Source organism: Meriones unguiculatus, chromosome 8 (assembly GCF_030254825.1).
Source record: "Meriones unguiculatus strain TT.TT164.6M chromosome 8, Bangor_MerUng_6.1, whole genome shotgun sequence".
NCBI classification, from domain to species: domain Eukaryota; kingdom Metazoa; phylum Chordata; class Mammalia; order Rodentia; family Muridae; genus Meriones; species Meriones unguiculatus.
The window spans coordinates 66,139,604-66,159,707 of NC_083356.1; the positions used below are offsets into that span (position 1 = coordinate 66,139,604).

General features: G+C 51.7%; 2 protein-coding genes and 1 long non-coding RNA gene across 3 annotated transcripts; 1 reads left to right on the forward strand and 2 right to left on the reverse strand.

Annotated features, from left to right (window-relative positions):
• Positions 1 to 1,528: 1,528 nt before the first annotated feature.
• On the forward strand, positions 1,529 to 5,788 carry Tor4a (torsin family 4 member A). The gene is made up of 2 exons (XM_021651074.2): positions 1,529 to 1,714; positions 2,405 to 5,788. Exon 2 carries the CDS (start codon positions 2,441 to 2,443, stop codon positions 3,722 to 3,724), a length of 1,284 nt encoding a protein of 427 aa, XP_021506749.1. The 5' UTR covers positions 1,529 to 1,714; positions 2,405 to 2,440; the 3' UTR covers positions 3,725 to 5,788.
• A 7,535-nt stretch (positions 5,789 to 13,323) lies between these two features.
• Nrarp (NOTCH regulated ankyrin repeat protein) lies at positions 13,324 to 15,887 on the reverse strand. The gene has a single exon (XM_021651077.2). The coding sequence runs from the start codon at positions 15,519 to 15,521 to the stop codon at positions 15,177 to 15,179; it is 345 nt and encodes a 114-aa protein (XP_021506752.1). The 5' UTR covers positions 15,522 to 15,887; the 3' UTR covers positions 13,324 to 15,176.
• Positions 15,888 to 16,670: 783 nt separating this feature from the next.
• On the reverse strand, positions 16,671 to 19,721 carry LOC132655844 (uncharacterized). Its single transcript, XR_009593735.1, has 3 exons — positions 19,611 to 19,721; positions 19,065 to 19,179; positions 16,671 to 16,747 (listed from the first exon to the last, which is right to left on the reverse strand). It is a non-coding gene; the product is annotated as an uncharacterized LOC132655844 (long non-coding RNA).
• Positions 19,722 to 20,104: the final 383 nt, after the last annotated feature.

The following is a 20,104-nucleotide window of genomic DNA, read 5'->3' on the forward strand; positions in this document are numbered from 1 at the left end:
CACAGACATTTCAGAAAGGGCAGGCTGTAATGTCCAGGTACTAGGGCTCTTGGGGCTGCTTCATGTTCTCAGGATGGTGAGGGGTTATACGGGGCAGACAGGAAAGGACTGGGCTGTGGACAGAGAAGCTATGAGTGGAATGTCCACTGGGCAAGGTCCTTGGGTAGAGTGAAGAGCTACTAGAGGCTCAGGGTTGAGATAGACAAAATGGTCTGCATGGCTGGAATCTGCTAGTGTGGGCCAAATGTGCCTTCAAGGAGCTTTGGGGGAAGGGTGTGGTGGGCATAGTTGGGGCTGCTGTAGTTGAATTTTACAATAGGGTCGAACCAAGGAGTGGACAGTGGGGCTTATAGACCTTCTGTCTATGAAGGCTTTATTCTTGCAAAGATTAACTCTGGGACTGAGCTCCTTGAATGTGTCACATCTCCTTAGCATGTGTTCTTCTTGTCCTGGAATGGGACACTGGACCCAAGAGAGTTTGACAGATCAGCCTCTTGGAAAAGTGACTGGCCAGCATTGGGCCCACTTAGAGATTATTCTGTCTTTTTCTTGAAGGGCCTGCCTGGTCGGCTACCTCAGGACCCAATGCCTTTCCTGAGTCAGAAAATTCTTAGAGATGAGAATGCCAACGTTTCTAAGAGACCCTTCCCTCCAGGGCCTCCACAGTCGGCCTGCCCTGACATTGTACATGATCTGTGAAGTGCAGATGGGTGATGGGCCATGGGTGAGGCTGAGTCCATCTGAGTCCTCTAGATGGATCTAGAAACACACTTGTCCACCCTAGCCACTCTTTGAACTTTGTGAAAGTTCTAGAAAGTTCAGGAATTCCAGGCTGGCCAAGGAAGTAATCAGCTCTCCTTCAGAATGGGAGGAGTCTGGAGCCATCCAAGCAATCCCTGCAGAAATGGAGGTAGACAGGGCTACAGGCAAACAGGTTGCCATGGAAAGTCTAAAGCTGCTCTGTCTTCCACTTCTTGGCCCAAGACCATTTCTAAATGTGTTCCTCCCACTTCACAAGGACCCTGGCCATAAGGGATTCTGTCTCAAGCTTCTGTCTCTTGTGCCCTGTCCTATAGGAGGTCTAATTGAATTGGCAAAGGGGTGGGGTGGGGGGAATGGTAGAGTAGGAGAAGTAAGGGTAGCAGAGAGGAAAATAAAGGGGTTAGGTGGCACCCAGATGAGCAAATGACCTGCCTTCTACTTGTTTACAATCAGCTGAGTGCCTCAATAAGGTGTTTAGGGTCCCTTTGTCAAGTCAGGTTTGCTGGCTCAGAGAAAGGACTCTCCCAGCACAGGCAGGGCAGACTAAGCTTTCAGGAGCCCAGGAGACCTATAGGAAAAGCTGCTGGAGGGGCTTCTCCCTCTCTACATGCCCTGGCAGAGGCACAATGACCAAGAGTAGGTGAACTGCTGGATAGGGGTTCTGGGCCAGTCAGCCAGGCCTCCCCCACTGGCGGATCCCTTCAGCCCAAGCTCCGCCTGCCAGCACCCCTGACTCACTTCCTTTGCTTCTAAGCGGAAACCTCCCCAGAGCTTCCTCTGCTCCTGTCCCTGGGGACCTGCAGGAGTCGCTACCCACTTCAAGCTAGAGTTGGGCCAGCCAGACCCACCCACCTCAACCTTTGGGTGGAAGATTAGCATTTCCTGCTTCCTGAGTTGCTGGCTCCTGGCCTTGGAAGGGAGTGGCTGAGCTGGGGAGTCTGAGCAGCTGCAGGTAAGGGGTGTACTGGGTGAACAGGCCAGCCTCTTCATAGTCAGGGCTCTAAAATTTCCCCTACTCCTTTTTATTTTTCTGCTCTGTTGTATTCACTGGGAAGGTATGGGTGGGGCCTAGGGATGGGAGTGGGTTGAAAGGCCTAGGTTGTGGCTAGGGTCGGTACTCAAAAACATAAAGTTTGGTCTGCACATTCCTTTTCCACCAGCTGTCCCTGAGTACGGGGAGAATCACAACTCTTAGGAGTACTGAGTCCTCTGGTACAAGGGGCCTACTTAGGACCTGTAAGACTTTTGACAGTCTGATAGATGCTGGTGTGTGTGTGTGTGTGTGTGTGTGTGTGTGTGTGTGTGTGTGTGTGTACGTGCGCGTGCGCTTGCGTCCAGGGTCCAGTTTAACCATTCTACACCCCTAATCCGTGGCGGTATGACCCCAAATCCTCTGCTTATTCCTCCAAGAGGGAAGTCAGCAGCCTGATAAATTATACACCTCCCACCCCACCCCCGCACTTCCTCAAGGCCTTTTCTGGGAGGACTCAAGATTTGCATGCATTGGGGCCCTCCTGCTGAGCGGGACTTCCTGGTCTGTGGGGCAAGTCGAAGCCGGGCCAGTATTTGGCCTTAAAGCACCTTAAAAGACTCCCAGAAGATAAGATCGGGGTCTCGGAGGTTTCCCGTTCCTCTGTTGCAGGGAGAGGACCTGCATGCCCAGCACAGCTCCTGCGCCATGGACCGCGGCCAACCTAGCCTAGAGCCCCAGGCCAAGGGACCATGTGTGATCGCGCCGGTACGTGCTGTGCTGCAGCTGCGCCGCCGAGTCTGTGTCCTGCGCAAGAGGCGCCTCTTGCAGCCAGGCACCGAACCTGACACCGAAACGGGGGCTCTAAGGCCCAGCGGCAGCGTGGGGACTCTGCGTGCAAACCTAGACCAACCTAAATTCTTCACCTTCGACAGCCTGACGGAGCTGTCTTCCAGGACGCCCCGCAAGAGGCGTAGGCGTAGTCGAGTAGTGCTCTACCCTGAAACCTCACGGAAGTACCGACCCCGCACAGAGAGCCAGAGCCGTGCACAGCGTTGTCTGCTGCTGCTTGTAGCCATCGTGGGGTTCCAGGTTCTCAACGCCATCGAGAATCTGGACGATAATGCACAACGTTATGACCTCGACGGGCTGGAGAAGGCGCTGCAGCGTTCCGTGTTTGGTCAGCCAGCTGCTGTGAGCCGCATCATGGCCCTGCTGCGGGACTACCTGGCTACACATGTGCACAGTCATCCCTTGCTCCTGGCGCTGCACGGGCCCAGTGGGGTAGGCAAGAGTCATGTTGGGCGCCTCCTGGCACACCACTTCCGCGCAGTGCTGGAGGATGGTGCGTTGGTTCTGCAGTACCACGCAAGACATCACTGTCCAGAGCCACGCCCAGTTCAGGACTGCCGAAAGGAGCTCGCACAGCGTGTGGCGGATGTAGTGGCACAGGCAGAGGCCGAGGAGAAAATCCCTCTCTTGGTCCTAGATGAGGCTGAACTCTTGCCACCTGCGCTGCTGGATGAGCTGCATGAACTCCTGCAGCCACAGCGCTCGTACCATTTCCACAACGCTATCTATGTACTCCTAAGTGGCACTGGCGGTATAGAGATAACACACTTTGTGCTGCAGAACGCATCACGTATGTTGCCCCCACACCTTCCCAGTGCAGGCAGCACTCAGGCTGTGGAGTCTCAGGTGGAGGAAGAGTTACAGAGCAGCCTTCAGGAGCTCCTGGCCCGAGAACACCCTTTGTGGCACACTGCAGCCATTGTGCCCTTCCTGCTATTGGACAAGCCAGATGTGGTCAACTGCTTCCGAGAAGAGATGGCAGGGGAGGGCTTTTATCCTGAGCAGGCACTGGCAGAACATCTGGCAGAGCAGCTCAGCTACTACCAGGTTGCTGGACATGAGTTTGCCATCACTGGCTGCAAGCAGGTCGTAGCCAAGGTTAACCTCTTGCAGCACAAGCCTGCACATGCTGGACACTAGCCAGTGGCCCCAGGCATTTGAACTGTTGAAAAAAACAGGACAGATGTCAGGTGATTTGTAGCCCCCAAGCTGCTTCACTCCAGGAGCTGGGGGTGGGGGGTAATGCAGTGGCTCAGATCTGAGCTCCCCACTTCCTCTTCCACCACTGAGCCTTGAGATTCCCTAGTGTTGCCAGGAAAGCAGCTACCTTCCTTTATGTAGTCTGGTCTCCCCTCCTCAGCTCCCAGTATCTTGTCTTAGGGCCTCCCATGACCCTAGGAGGGGGACAGTGTGCACTTACGGTACAGATTATCTCAGAGGGTGAGTAGCATGGTAGGAACCTTTGGAACATGTGGCAGCCTCCATGCCTCTTACAAACACCTAGTCATCCCTTGAATGCCTCCTTAGGTTAGAGATCAGAAGGTAGGAGAATGCACCTCCAGGCCCGCCTGAGAAGGCACTGGGATAGATAGGTGTGTGCAAGCCAGTGAATGGATCCAGAGTAATCCCTCAGATGCCCTGGAGCGTGGACTATGCAGAGATCCAGCCTCTGGAGACTAGCTGCTTGTTAGCTCCAGAGACAGACATGTAGAATACTTTGGAACCAGCTACAAGCTTCAGGGTCCTTCCTGCTCACCAGAAGCTATAGAGGAGGACCTCTCAAGAGGGGAAATGTGTCTCCGGCCACCCTGGGGAGATCTCCTGGGAAACCACCCAAGCTCAGGTTTTCCTAGAAAGGACCACTAGACTTTAGTCTGTCCTAGTGCTGAGGGACACTCTCCTTCTACTGGCCCCTTCCCGCCACCAGCTCTGGAGTAACAGCAAACAATGGCCTCAGTAGAAGTGAAAAGAGCCTTGATGTTCTCTGTTTGCAGGAAGCACCAAGTGTGCTTGAGGCCCAGTGAGGTGGGGTAGGGTAGGAGGTCAGGCTCTTGGTTGTACCCACAGAATGACCGAAGGAGACAAAGCCTCTGCCTGCCTGTTCTGGGCTGAATGTGGAGATCTTTTTTTCTTCGGCATTATAACCTACTGGTTACCACAGTTAGGTGTGGATGAGGCTTCCTGTAGCTTTTGGTGTCTCAGGTTCACTCTCTCAACTCATCTGCATGGAGTTTTCTTGGTGTGAGGCTTCTTAGTGCTCTGTCAACTTCTGTGCTGCCTCCTGGTGGCTGTGCTCAGCCCTTGCTTGTGAATGATCATCATTGTGGGTTAGAAAGTGGTGCACCCAAAAACAGGGCTTGGGGGCACTGCAAGGGGTGACACCAGAAGAGGTTAGAGAGGAGGAACCCCTCAATGGGCCTGATGTGTCCTCCCCCACACTGGGGAGACCTGCAGCCGAACCACCCAGGTTCAGATTTCTCCAGAGAAAATCACTAGCCAGCTGGCTTCTTAAGGAGGCCCTGCACATTTCATTGTCTCCCATCCAACTTGCTCCAGCCATGGTTTGAGGATCTTTGTGGTGTAGGATTGAGAAAAGAATTTTGTAGATAGATACTCTCACCTGCAGAGCCCTGCACAGAGGTCTTATGCCTGGGAAGTGGTCAGCCCTAGGATTCCTTCCTGCTCTGGGGTCTCCCAGAAGTTGGAAAGTTTGGAGAGGGTTACAATGGGATATTGAGGGTAGGATAGCCAGACCTGGAATCCAAGAGCTAGGTTCCATCCACTAAGGTTCACCTGCTGAGCCACAGGGAAGGGAGAGGTTTTTGATCTGCTTTTAGGACTTGTAAGTTGATGCTTCAAAGGCTGAGTATGCGTGACCTGCAGAGTGGAGATGCTGGTCAGTCCTTACAGGATGATGCTGGGGTCCTCAGCACTCCTCAAGAAGGCCCCCACGATTGTCACCTGAAAACCTACCTAGAAATATCTCCTAGTCAGCCATGTGTCGCTTGTATTCATTCACTTAATACATACAGAACCTTGGTTTAGTGAAGATCCAAACCTATGCAAAGCTTCCTTTTTATTTATTTATAAAACAGTACATCTCTAAAATAATTTCATGGAGGCCAATTTCTGGTCTTAAGAGGCAGGCATACAATGCTGAGCAGGTTGAATCATGCTTGTGAATAAACTGCAGTTCAGATCTAACTTCTGTCTTCTTTTGTTTTTCTGTTTGCTTCACCTATGAATTGAGAAAGGCATACTGACACCTGCCAACTCCTTTCTCTAAGCATCTATTTAATAATTCCTGGTTTGGGTGTTGGGTATGGTGGCTCATGCACTCAGAGTCCCAGCACTCAGGAGGCAGAGGCAGGCAGATCTCTGAGTTTGAAGCCAGCCTAACTACAGAGCAAGTTCCAGGACAGCTAGCACAACAGAGAAACCCTTTCTCAAAATCCCCCATCCACCCCTTACAAAATGATAGCAATTCTTGTTTTCACACAAGGTTTCATATTTGTAGCCCAGGCTCACCTTGAACTTGTGAGCCTCCTAAGTGCTGGGATTACACTTGGGTACGACCATGCTGGCCAAATTAATTTTTTTATGTTTCAATATTTGAGTAATTCTGAAGAGGGAAGTGTAATAGAATGCTGAGCTGCAGAGCAGAACTGTTCTCAGCCAGCAGAGCTGTGCAGGAAGTCTGTAAATAATGATTATGTTTTTATTGTTGTGACACAGACTTGCTATGAGATCCTAGTTGACCTAGAACTCAACATTCTTTTATGTGTTTTATCTTTTTGTTTTGTTTTGTTTTAGGATCTTGCTACACAGCCTAGGCTTGCTCTGAACTCTTTGTAGCCTGGTCTCAACCCTCCTGTGATCCATAAGCAGGAAGCAGAGAGCATTAGTTCTGAGTGAAGGCCTGGTGACACACCTTCAGCAGTCACCAGGCCACACCACCTAATCCTTCCCGAATAGTTAGACCAACTGGGAACCAAGTATCCAAATGTCTGAGTCAATGGGGGCTGGTCCCATTCAAACCATCATACATAGCCTCTACCAAAACAAACCTGGAGACAGAAGTTGGAGGAGGAAATAGTTTTATTCCAGTCTAGGTTTGGAAAAGTGGAGTAAAAAAAAAAAAATCTATTTTCCAAAATGGAAAGGTCTCAGGATCTTGTGTGTGACAGGTGGGAGATTCCAGCACTGGGGAGAATTCTGTCTTCAAAACATACTCTTTGACCCCTTGATCTGCAAATCTGGACGGCAGAAACCTGTCTTATCAGCATTAGGTGTCATCTCCTTTGTCCTTGGTAACACATTAATTTTAGAAGTGTAAACAGTGACAGTTAAAGGAAAGGGGACATATCACAACCAGCCTCTGAGAATCTGAAATAACTCAGGAAAGTTTTTGAGGTCAGGCAGTGTTTAGCTGTAAGTCATTCTGTCATTATAGAAGAGTGGCTTCTAGACTGTGCCTGGCCTTGGGTTATTTCATTTTACAAAGCAGAATTTGGCTCCATTTTGAGAAATTCAGAGGTCGGGTGACTGCACTTCCCTATGCTTGTAGGTACTACCACCTAGCCAGCAGTTCCCACCAGGCACATACTGACAAGTCAGACATCAGGGTCCTTCTAACAATAGATGTCCAGAAAAATGAGCACCCCCCCAACTAATGAACATAACACTGTCCCCTGAACCACGAGGACACCTTACCACAATGACAAGAGGAACTCCATACTGTCTCGAGCTTCAGTTCAGCTCGGTTGCTATTGCTGACTCAAATTGCCATCTGTCCATTGTCCACTCAACCTGGTCCTGTGCCTTACCTCTACAGTCTGCTCAGTCCTGGGAACATCACCCTGGGCTTGGTGTTGTGGTGGTGTCCCCAGCAGCTTTCTAACAGCCTTCCTCACTACTTTCCCTCCAACTTGGAGATTCTCTTTGCAGCTTCTTTTACCCCTGTTATAGCCTTTCTATAACATAGATATAATTGCCATGTGATGTATAATGTCCAAGATTAATATGGTAATTAAGATTGGAACAGAAAACCTGTCATAGCCAGCTATCAGGGGAAACCAGGACTACTTAAAACTGCAGCCACAGCAACTGACCTAACTTATGAGTTTATTTTTATCCAATAAACGCTAACATTGTAGAAGAGCACAGACATGGTCACTTATGTTTCTGGCATAGCATGCTCATGACAATTGGACAGCTATATGTTAGACAAAAGGGGTGAAAGTGGAGGCAGCAAGGCTTGAAAGCTACTTGTTTTTGGCTAAACATTGGTGTTTTTGTAAAATCATTTAAAAGGTTTATTATTTGAAAGTTTTATTTATTTTATGTATATGGGTGTTTTGCACACATATGTGTGCTACATATACGCCTGGTACATGAGGATGCCAGAAGAAAAAGTCAGATTCTCAGGGATTGGTCTTATAGACTCCATGTAGATCCCCTACAAGAGAAGCCAGTGTTCTTAACCACTGAACCATCTCTCCAACCCCAATTTTTTTTTTAGGGGGTAGCTTTTCTCTATGTAACAGAGCCCAGGCTGTCCTGGACTTGCTTTGTAGACCAGGCTGGCCTTGAACTCACATAGATCCACTTGCCTCTGCCTCCCAAGTGCTGAGACTAAAGGTGTGCATCACCACATTCCACTCCAACTTCTATTTAAAAATTATTATTATTATTATTCTTTTTGAGACAGAGTTTCTCTGTGTAGCTTTTGCTGTCCTGGATTTGCTTTGTAGACCAGGCTGACCTAGAACTCACAGAGATCCGCCTGTCTCTGCCTCCCAGATTGCTGTGATTATAGGCATGTGCCACAATGCCTGGCTTAAAATTCATCTTAAATTATGCTTTTGTGAGCGTTGGTGTCCCCAGAGGCCAGCAGAGGAATGCTGGATCTCTTGGAGCTGGAGTTACAAGCAGCTGTGATGCTTGTAAGGCCAGACATGGGTGCTGGGAATTGAACCAGGGTCCTTTCAAGAGCAGAACTGGCTCTTAGTCACTGAGTCCTCTCTCTAGTCCACTAAAATAATTTATTTTCTTTCTTTAATTTTTAAAAAAATGCTGTTTCAAGCTGGGTGTGATGGTGCACACCTTTAATTCTGTGAGTTTCAGGCAGCTTACAGGTCTACATAGTAAGTTCTAGGACAGCCAGTGATATATATAGTAAGACTGTCTCAAAAAATAAACAAAATAAGCAAAAGAAATACCATTTTCTTCTCTTGTAACAGGCCTATCAATAACCTAGACAGGAACATGTTCCAGGGACTTTAAGAAATAAGCTTGGTGGTAGTGCACACCTTTGATCCCAGCACTCGGGAGGCGGAGGAATAGGCAGGAGGATCTCTTCAAGTTCAAGGCTAGTGTGTGGTCTACAGAGTGAGTTTCAGGAAAGCCAGGGCTACACACACACACACACACACACACACACACACGCACAGCGGGGGGGGGGGAGGAGAAAGAGAGGAGAGAGAAGAGGGGAGAGCATTTAACTGGTGTATAGTTTCAGATGCTTACAGCTTATAGTTTGTAATGGTAGCAGGAGAGGCAGCATCCTAGTGCCAGCCACCACTGGGCCTAGAAGGGTCTTGCCCACATTGCTCCTGCAGAGACTCCAGACTCTAGACCCAGAGGCATCCTCTACTCTGTCCTAATGTCCCTGTATTTGTCCTATATCCTGCAGCCATTAGAAGTATGCCCCGTGAGTGCAGGGCTAAAATTACTGATGCTCTGCTAATCATCTTTGAAGTTTTGAGACTTGGAATATCCTTCTTTTTCCATTTAGTCAAGACAGCACATTATCAGGCCAACAGCTTGGTGAGGGTCACCACTCCAGGCTTGTTTGGGTATCCTAGGGACTGCAGGAGTTCTCCAGGGGTCCCTGCTTGGTACATCTTGGCTGCTCTCCCCCTAAGTGCTCCACCTTCTGGATCTTGTGCATCCCACATACCATCAGTCTTCCAATTTCAGCAACACTGCCAAGGCCTGCAGCGCATTTCCTCCCTGTTCTGTCCCTATTTCTTTTTTTCCATCCAACCTGCCAGTCATACACTAAAGCCACCTCCCATCACTGTGTAGGCCAGGTTGTCTATTCAGAGTTGACCTGTCTGGTTCTGGTGTCATTAATTCTGAGAACTTGCCCTCTGTCCCATAATTCACTTTGTCGAGCCCCTACCCCTGAGGCAGGGCCCCAGATGTTCAGGCCTTTCTGACCTGTGCATGACAGCTCTTGCTCTTTTGTGACCGAAGCATTTCACCCAACCTTCTCTGCCTGCCTACTATGGATGGAGGTTGGGGTCACCAGGCAAGCAAACACAGCCAACCACCTTGGCCATACACTTAGTGCTCTTGGCGGGGACAGTACGGGTCATGACCACAGGGTGGCAGCATAGTCTTGCAGACCAGCCGCAGCCGCCTCCTCCCCAGCTTCCACCCCTTTCGCCTAACCCGGTTTACTCTTCTGAACTGCTGTACAAAATCATCCGTCAGGAAGGGCCGAGAGGTCATCAGATGCTGGGGAGGTCCCAACTGGGTAAGGTGCATCCAAGATCCAGAGAGGCAGGCTTGGGCCCCCTCCCCCACCCCACCCCATCCGTCCGAGTTGAAGGGGAATCTGGTGTGCTCACGTGAGGTGAACGGAGATCTCTGCTCCTGTTTGGTAAGGACTAGGGTTCTCAGACTCTGCTTGGGTCCTATCGAACCTCCTTGTTCTGGGGAGGGCGGCAATGTCAGCATTGGTATCTACCAGCCCTACACACGAGCACTGATCGTCCCAGGGCCACTAAAAGAAGCATCTGGAGGGCGCAGGCAGGTCCTCCCAAGAAGCTGCGGGTCCCAGGCCGTGACCTCGAGCAGACGACATCTGGTCTCTGCCCTCAAACCGCGCCGGGCAATAGGTACTTGGGTAGCCGGTGTGCCCGGCCGCCTATCCTGGCGGGCTAGCAGAAACGGCCCCACTGGCTTTGAATGTAAAGACACTGCCTTTGTGAGTGCCTGCCCACCCCACCCGCCGCCGCCCTCATTAGCATAGCAGCTGCTCGCCGAGCGGAGACCCGCTCAGGAGAGGGCAGAGGCCTCCGGAATGAATGGGGCTTCGGCTTTGGTGCGGGCAAGAGAAGAAAGACCGACAGACGGACGCGCAGGGGATGTCGGAAGGACAGCCAACCAGAAGAATGCGCCGCACGGGGGCGGGTGTGAGGCGGTGGGGGAGGGCGGCCTCCAGGGACCCTAGAGCCCCAGGAGGGTCTTGCCAAGGCCTCAGAAGGAGCAGTTGCTGAGGTTCCCAGACCTGCGACGGCCCCTCCTATGGTCTGAGCCCTTAGGCTTTGTTGCTTAGCAGTCCCAGGCACAAGGCCTCCTTTCCTGTCCTTCAAGGCCTGTGGATGTAGCCTCTTCCCTTCAGGCTTCGTGGGAGCAGCTGGACTTCTAGGTCAAAGGGTGGCTGTTCCTTCATCTGTGGTGCACGCCCTCTCTGTCCGTTCTTGTGATGAGCTACCAGGCCTTTGTGGACACACTGCCCCATAACCATTTGTCTTTTCCCTTACTGCCGTGCTATGTGTCCTGGCTGTCACCTGCGGGGTTTTTCCGCATTTCTGGCAGTAACGGGTCAAATCAGAGATGTGTAGGAGCCAAACACCCTCCTGAGAACACAGGCCTTGTCCTTACCATTTGGTGTGTGTCCTTTCTCCCTTCAGGGTTTCCCAGCACTTCTGGTGCCTATTTCTTCCCCAGGTCCTTTCAGTGTCACTTGACCTGTACCCTCAACTGGTGACAGGCACATCTGCAGCTCTAGATGGCCAGGACAGAGGAGGACCTGGATGCCCTATGCCTTCTTTTCACTTGCTCTAAACTGGACCAATTTGGGGAGAGGATGGTAATTTACAGAAGGCTTGGCTAGCCAATTCCACTGCCCTGGGTAATTTTTGAGTTGAAAGGACCATTGGCCACTCTAGAAAAATGGGCACCAGGGTCTTGGCAGCTTCCACGTGTCCACATGTAGGGAATAGAAACATCATGTCTGCTCCTGCCCCACAAGCAACCATGGGAGCCATGCTTTAGATCGCTCTTCTTGCTGAGCCTTCCTGGTCCTTTCTGACCTAAGGACTTGAGCTAAATCCAAATCTGCTCTGCACATTACCCATTCTGGAAAGTGCTGCCCATGGTTCACTTTAAGGAAAGATGACCTGCTATGTATTCCTGTAGTTTTATCTGTGGACTCAGTGGGCTTTACTAACTGGGATTCTCTCCATGGTTCTGACCCCACCAGGGGGAAGGACTATGGTGACTTCAGAGTGTCTCCCTGTCTTCTAGAATGGTGGGTTGTGTCAACCCAGCCCAGACAGTGCCTTTCTCAGAGGAGAAAGACAATGAGTTCCACTAGGGCTCCTTCCTTGGCCATCTCTTCTTATTCTTTTTGAGACAGGTTCTCTCTGTGTAGCTCTGGCTGTCCTGGAACTCTCTCTGTAGACCAAGCTGGTCTCAAACTCAGAGATCTACTTGCCTTTGCATCCCCAGTTGATGGGACCAAGGGCGTGTGCCACCACAAACAGCCTGGCTATCTCTTCTGAGCTTCATTCCATTCATTGGGCAACAATCTGTCAGATGTACCTCCAAGAACTTCAGGGAGCTGCATGATTGCACAGTGGCAACCTGGAAACCTCTAGGGTCTCTGTTAGGCGGTAGAATTTTAAAGGTGTTGCAAAGGCAATGATTCTTTTTGAGCTTCCTTCTTTCCTTAGTACTTGGACCAGGTGGGGAGAGTTAGGGACTTAAGTGACTTGGCTAGCCAATTCCTTCTAGCTGTGGGCATTCTGCTGAGCTGGAAGAACTGCTAGCCTCTGTACTCCATGAAAATAGACAGCAACAGTGTAGCTTTGGACTCTCTTATTCCCATGCAGCATAAGTAAAGCCCAGGGAAGACATAGCTACCCCTGGTAGTAACAGTAACTCCTGGGGCAGGACTTCCTGAAGAAGATACCTTCCCTCTGCAGAGTATCAACATCACTGTCTGCTCTTGGGAAGTTTAATAACCTTACTGCTGCTGGGGAGAAAATGTAAAGACAAGAGTAGGAACCTGAGAAGTGTAGGGAGGGATTGATGGTTGCCTGGAGTTTGTACCCGAACAGTCACTTATGGCAAGGCTCCTTAACAGAGCTCCCTGATGGCTGCTGCTGTTCTGGCAGGCTTCCTACCCTGCATCCCACTCAGGATCCCAAGAGTGCCTCTCCATGTACCTCTAATGCACTTTCTCAAATCACATGCATGGGAACCCTGGACCTAACTCAGATCTATCTTCTGGTGAGTGGCTAGCCCTGGACTCTGGAAGCCAAAATCTCCAGAGGTGTTTTGCTTGCCTAGGAGCAATTGGAATGTTCCCCCAACTCTAAAGAGAAATCATCTGTGCCGAAGTTCTACCAGTACTTCAACTCTCAGGCTGGGTGGGACGCATTAAGAGCTACAAACTGTTTCCCTGGGGAGGGCTCAGCCACTTTGTCAATACCAGGAAGTAGCTGACACCAGTTCCAGCTCACAAGGTGGCCAGAGCTCCTAGTATCAGGCACAGGCTGACATCTGGGTTAACTTGGACTTTTTACTGAGCTCTAGGCTCATTTTCCCCAACTCTGTCCACCAAGCCAAGCAGCCATCATCCATTAGTTGAAGATAGCATGCTGTGGCCTAATCCTCATCCCCATAGATGGTATCCATGACTTGTGCCAAAACTAAAACCATTTTTTAATATAAAAAGACCAATGAAAAATTTATTTATAAATTTTTCACGTTGGGCTACAAGTCTGTATCGTACGCTCAGGAGTGTGCCACAGACTTCATACAGACAGAAGAGACTAAACCAGGACCTATTTGAAGCTTCAACACAGGCCTAGGAAGTCTTAACATTAATTAACATAATTAAAAAGGCATTTGCATGTAGAAAAAACATACAGAACTCCTTTTGAAGTAATCTGTGCTTGTCTCAATGTCTGCCAGTTTCACGACATCATCACTATTCTTCCCACACTGGTTCATAAAAGCTGCAGAAGACCAAAGAATATGACCAGCCGGCACAAAAGGCCTCCACCCACCTGTGTCCTCAAGTGCTCCCCATTTTTGCACGCAGGGTCAGCAGCACTTCTACAAGGGGAAACCTCATTTAAATTTGAATTCAGCCTCCCTTTTATTTCCCAGGATCAAAACAACAAGGGGTGTGGGGTTGCATAGAAAATTGGAACCACAGAACCCAGGAAGTCTCCTTTCAGGGGCAGCAAGTGATGCTCCAGCACCTCCTCCAGCCCCAGTCCTTGGCATAGCCCCTCCCTCAGGGCCAGAGCCTCAGATTATAATGGGGTCCTGGAGCCTAGGGGTGGGGTGGGATGGAGTGCCAGAAAGGGCACAGCAGCCCTTCCACTCATTCTGAAATAGCATGAGAGATTCACAGTCTTTATAGGGATTTTATAAAAATATAAATATGGGTACACAACAGCCTTCACAACGCTGGATACAATGCCCTTTAAAATTGGGTTTATAACCAAGATTCAAAAAATACACCTAAAACTTGGCTTAAAATATGTTAATATTTTATATTGTCATAAATGTTATGACATTTAATCGTGGCAAATTCATTTACTTTTTTAAAAAAGTGTGCAACCGACTACTAACATTAGAAGTCACTAGGAAGGGTACATGCTCTCAAAATCCCCACGTCCCAGCCACTAGGGCTTTAGGTCCCACTGGAACTTTGCTAAACCAGCCGGTGTGGGGAATGGTGGCCTCTCACGGAGGGGGAAGGGAGACAGATCCTGGGCTCCCTAAACTCAGAATCCAGGGAGGGGAACCGAGTACGGTGTGGAAAATCAGGGATTTGGTGGAGGAGGGGCTAGCAAAGAGAAAACCATAGGGGTAGGCGGTATTTTCAGTGCAACCAAGAAATGGTAGACTCAAGTTTTTAGTTTTAAGGAAAAAAAAAATCATCTTTCTCCCATAACCACGCACAATATTTCCAAACAAAAAACTCAGGCGCACAAACTTCACCCACATATATACACACACGTGATAAATAGTTTAGGCCATCAGGAACCGGGAGCGTCCCCTTCCTCGCAGGACGGCACGCAGATGGTGAAGCCGGGTAGTGGCTGCTCTGCCGTCGCCAGCGGCTGGAGCTGCACTGTGGGCGGGCGGGTCTCAGGGGCGGCGGCGGGAGCGCGAGTCCGCCCGCGCCTTTCACCTTCCGCAGAAAACATTTCAAGCGGAGGATCCGGTATCTCGGGATTCCGAAGTCTCCCAGTGTGAGACTCAAATTTCAAAATGGGCTGGAGCCTGCGCCCCGCCCCCACCCTCGAGGCGGTTGGGGGCCGTGGGAAGACGAAGGGGCCCTACAGGGCTCCGAGGACTGCCTAGGGGAGGCGCTCTCTTGTGGAGAGTGGAACCCTGGGGGCCACGGACGCGCCGCTTTGGTCGTGGCCGCGGACGTGGAGACCTAGCCCGATTTCCACGCGGGCCAGCAAACCTGGCACACACCGAGGTAGTTGGCGGGAACGTACAGCAGAGACGACGCGGGTGAGGGCCAGGGTCCGGGGTCGGGTGGGTATCACCGGCCGCTGGCCGCGTACTTGGCCTTGGTGATGAGATAGAGAACGATGTCCTGGTGGCCTCCGAAAGCGGCGATGTGCAGAGCGCTCCAGCCGTCGCGGTTGGCTAGGCGGATGTCGGCGCCGAACTTGACCAGCAGCTTCACCAGCTCCAGGTTGCCGTCGATGACTGACTGGTGTAGTGCTGTCTGGCCCTCCGGCCCGAACGAGTTCACGTTGAACTCACAGTTAGTCATGTTCTGCAGCAATGACTGCAGCTCCTGCGTGTTGCCCTTGCGCACCGCTTCCTGAAAGATGCGCTGGGTCTGCGGCGCCGAGCAGGTGGACAGCTCGGCTTGGCTCATACTGCCGCAGAGCTAGGGCCGCGGGCCGCGCCCCGGCTCAGCGCGGGCGGCGGCTGCAATGCGGGCCCCGGGCTGTATCGGGGCGTGTCTCGAGGCACGCCTCGGCGCATGGAGGGCGCTGCGCTCCCGGGCCCCGCACACCGCTCCTGCGCACTCCGGGCGCTCGAGGCCGAGGGCCGCGGGCGCGGGACCCCTGCTGCATCCAGCCGCGCCCAGGCGGGCGGGCAACAGGGCTGGGTGCTGGTTCGCAGGGCCTGGAGCAGCCAGGGACGCGTGCAGTCGTGGTCCCTTCAAGGTTACTCTGCGCTCTCGCTGAACCACGGGGGCCCTTTGCAAAGCAGTTCTAATTCGCCCGCCGCTTCCCGTTGACTTTTACGGTTCTTATATTTGCATAACAATGGGCGCTCTTGACGTGCACGATAGGGCACTTTCGATTGGGCCGTGCCCACGTGGGGGCGGGGCTGAGGCGGGGTTGTGTGGCTGCGTCCTACAACGATAGAGGGCGCTCGTCTTGGCTCTAGCACCGGGGTTGGTCAAGAGACCACAGATTTTCCAGCGCCACATCCTGGGCTCGCTTGCCCTTGGGTGTGTAACCTCCTCCCGCAGTTTTCTTCTTTCTTCATAGATCTCGGGATTTGCGAGATCCTGGAGCAGACATTCCCAGGCCTGGACCTGGCGTTCATGGGTCTACGAACTGCTCTGTTGCGGTTGTGTAGCCCTCCACCGCACTGGCCCTTCCTACTCAAGTGTTAACTTCCCAGGACGCTTGAGCAGCTCTTATGTTTGGATCCTCCACACGGATGAAAGTCATTCATGACCCCAACTCACCCCAGTGTAGGGGTTCCATTCTCCTCTCCAGAAGGCTGGGGTGGGGACAGTCTTAATCTCTCTCTCTCTCTTTCTTTCTCTCTCTCTCTCTCTCTCTCTCTCTCTCTCTCTCTGTTCCGTGGTAGTCTGTCACCACTCCTCCAGATGTATGCTTCCTCTGCTCAGCCCTGTAGGGCTCTAGCCTTGAATGTGCAAGGGCACATAGGCCTGGCTAGTGAGATGCACAGCACTGCCCCCTAAGGGAGTTCTGAAATGACTCATTTCCAAACCGTAAGCCTCATATTTTATTGACCACTCTTAACAACTGACCAGGAGGCAGGAGGTGTTGGCGCTGGCTGGGGAGGCAAGGCTCCACATTTCCTCATTATGTTTTACGGCTTACAGCTTCGCTGTGGTTGCTGAAAATTAAGGAGGAATGATCTTAAGACTTGACAGAGCAGGAGGCAGGGCACGCCAGGGCTTGATTTCTTCTGAAGCTGGCTGGGAATTCCAAGCAGGCCACTGTAGGCCTCAGCTAGGGAGACCACCCTGCCAGGCTCTGTGTGGCGAAGCTCCTTTTGCTGGATGTGCCCACTCCAGTCTCAGAACTGTGTCATACTCACCAGGGCATGCCCCCAGCCCTGCTCTGTGCTCTGGGAGGAACTATAGTTGAGCTGAACGGAGAAAGTAGGCAAACGTTCCCTGGGGCTGACCATCTTTGGCCAGTTGCCTTCAGGCCTGACCCTGGCTGACTTGTTTAAAAACCACACTTCCCTTCTGGTAGCCTGGGAACCTGAATCTGTAGTGTGCAGTTTGGAGACCTCTCTGGTCTTCCTGAGATCCATGGTGTTTCGGATTCTGTCCTTATCCCCACTTATGCCTCACTGTTCTAAGATCTTGGGAGGAACTCTCTGGTTCTGTCCACTGTGCAGGTAGATTGAGGCTTAGTTGGGGATACTGACTGGTATCTTGGTGTCACAGAATAATAACCCAGAACAAGGTGGGCGTGGAGAAGAGGAAGTTCTGGGAACACACTAGGGAGAACAGGATCTGCTTCCTAGTTGGCCTGGGATTTCATGCATCTGCATAAGGGCTTGGAGGCGTTAGACAGGCAGGAGACAGAGACCACACCTCAGGGTGAGCAGAGACCTTACTCTAACCAAGCCCAGGGCTGTCCCTTGAAGGTGATGGGTCCCCAGATGGGCCCCTACCTAGGTGGGCTCCAGCCTGGCCTGAGGAAGGGCATCTGAGATGTTTGCCCAGTGCAGAGCCTGGGAGAAAAGTCCTGTTGACATCCGCAGCGGGAGGCAGACAAAGGGGCCCTGTGTGAGCTCAGTGTGGGAACGCAAGGCCGCCACCACAGGGGCTGTGAAATCAGCAGCAGCCCTGGTGAGAGTTGGAAGGCTCAGCTAGTTCTTGTAGAATAGTGTGGCTGGTGTGGCAGTCCTATTGTGGTAAAAGACTATCCTGAAGACACTCTGCCTGGTATCAGGCTCAAAGGGCAAGCTTAGTCTGCCACCACTGTGCAGCCGGATGACTAGCTTCCTGAGGGACTTAGGTGATAGCTACAGGATCCCCTGCTAGCTCATACTCCTTCACCGTGGCTGTGTCTGGCCCATACCCACGTCTTTCTGTCACTGTCTCATATGAGGATGGGCTTGGGAAAGGCTGTGGGGCACTTGGTTTCTCGTAAGCACTGCCTAAGTGTTTGCTGGAGGACATTATTTCATGCTGTTGAAGAGAAGGAGGGACTCACAGAAAGTCTCAGGGAATCAAGTATGAAGCTCTGGAGTTTGTGATGCTTGCTTGCGATCTAAGGAGACCCCACTCTCCGATACTGGCTGCGATACTGGACCCTGACCTTTATTCACTACCTGATCCTAAGAATGCTGGCCCAGGAGCATTCTGACCACCATTTGCTCACTCCTAGAAAGAAACAGTGGGCAGGGCACCCTTCTGCCTCCAGATGCCCTTCTCCTGCTCTTCCTTAGGTGGGTGTTTAGCAGCCAGCAGCTGTAAAAGCAGTGGTGTGAAGGGGTAGCATATATGGCATTCTGGAACCCCTGTTGGGGAAATCTGGATGGGGTTGTCCAGGCAATCTGAGAGGCCATAGGAGGACAGCACAGACAGGGCAGTTGGCCAAAGCTGAGCCAGGCCTGCAGCCACCTTAAAGGCGCTGAGCAGGGGAGGGAGGCCAGTGGGCAGTGGGGGGCGGGGCTTCCAGCTAATTCATTAAAATGTGTTGGGGAGCGTGGGAAAGAGGAGAGTGTTTCTTCCCAGCAGCCCAGACACCTGGTGGAAGAGAGGATAGGAATCAAATAACAAACACTGAGCTCCAGCCAGCCGGCAGAGCAGAGGAAAGAGGCAGGCAGGAACTGTGGCAGACAATCACTGTGACCAGGGCTCCTGCCCATGCCACGAAGCATGGCAAGCCAGCACTGTACATCATAACTGCTCTGTTAGCACTGTGACCATCATCAGTCCGAGAGGCAACCTGTCTCTGCAGCTGAGGAAGGCATATTGCAACCAGTCTCCTACGTTTGAGGCTTGCTTCCAATGCCTGAACCTGCATGGGACAAACAGCCTTCAAACCCTTGAAATGGCTAAGGTGGAAGTGCTCCACAGCGAGTAAGCTCTGTGCTGGGTAGCAAAAGAGGAGGCAAGGGCAAGGGAAACTCATGGGGCAGTAGGCATGGCTGTGCTGAGGATGGGTCTAGGGGCAGAACCTGGCCTGACCTGATCAAGGTGGATGGCACAGTCCGGTCTTCTCCCATATCACCTTTGGTTCTGCAGCTGCCTAGGATGCAGCTGGGCTATGAAGCGATCAAGAAATCGATGCTTTCTTGTACTCCTGGAGTGGGGAAGAATATAGTCAGGAACTTATTCCAGGTCAGGACATAGAGCTAGGGGGTCTCACCTCCAGAGGTAAATAGCACTCCAACTCTGATTCTCTTGACACTGTCTGATGCTTAGCTCAAGCTCCAAAGCTACCCAACAGGTTGAGTGAAAGGTCTGGATTGGAGGTGGCTCAGAGGGACACTGGGAGTTGCTACAGTCTCTGCTCATCTCTGAGCCCAACTCCCCCATTTATGAAATGTCAGCTAGGTTACCTGGTTGCTGGGGGCTAAATGGGCAGAGATGCAGATCTCAGGCATGTTTGGGAAAGTGGCCTCGAGGGAGGCCCCAGGTGGACTATTCCAACAATAGTGGGCAGACATGGGCCTAATACCACACACGTGGGTCTGTAGTATTCCCTACACTAGGCAGAAATAACACTCAAACCTTGTTGCCTGAAGGCATCTGCTAGGTTCTTCAGCCAAATCTGAGCTCCTTTCCGCTTGAGGCAGGAAGCAAAGGAAAGGGATGTGAGCAAGGGGTGGAGGTGGCACATTCCTGGGGAGTGAGCAAGGAGGAGGCAGGCTACTATAAACCAAGTATGTTGGTTGCAGGCTGACTGCACGCAGGAGCCTCCCCTTTGGGTTTTCTTTTGGTTCCCTCCCTCTGTTTCCTTCAGTTCCCATTGGCTTTTCCTACTGCTGGGATCCCTGACATCAGCATCCTTAGACCCTCTGGGTGTTGTAGGGGCCTCAGCTCAGAGCAGAGGCAGCAGCATCTACTTTCAGGCAACTAGGGAGAGGCCCATGGTATCGGTGAGAGTCCTACAGCCAGGTGTTTCCAGCCTCCCGCTAGGTTATGGTGGCTTCCCTTATCTCCCTCTTGAGAGCCACTTTTGTCTGACCCTGGGTGACAGTGTTGCACCTGGATCCAGGGCCATT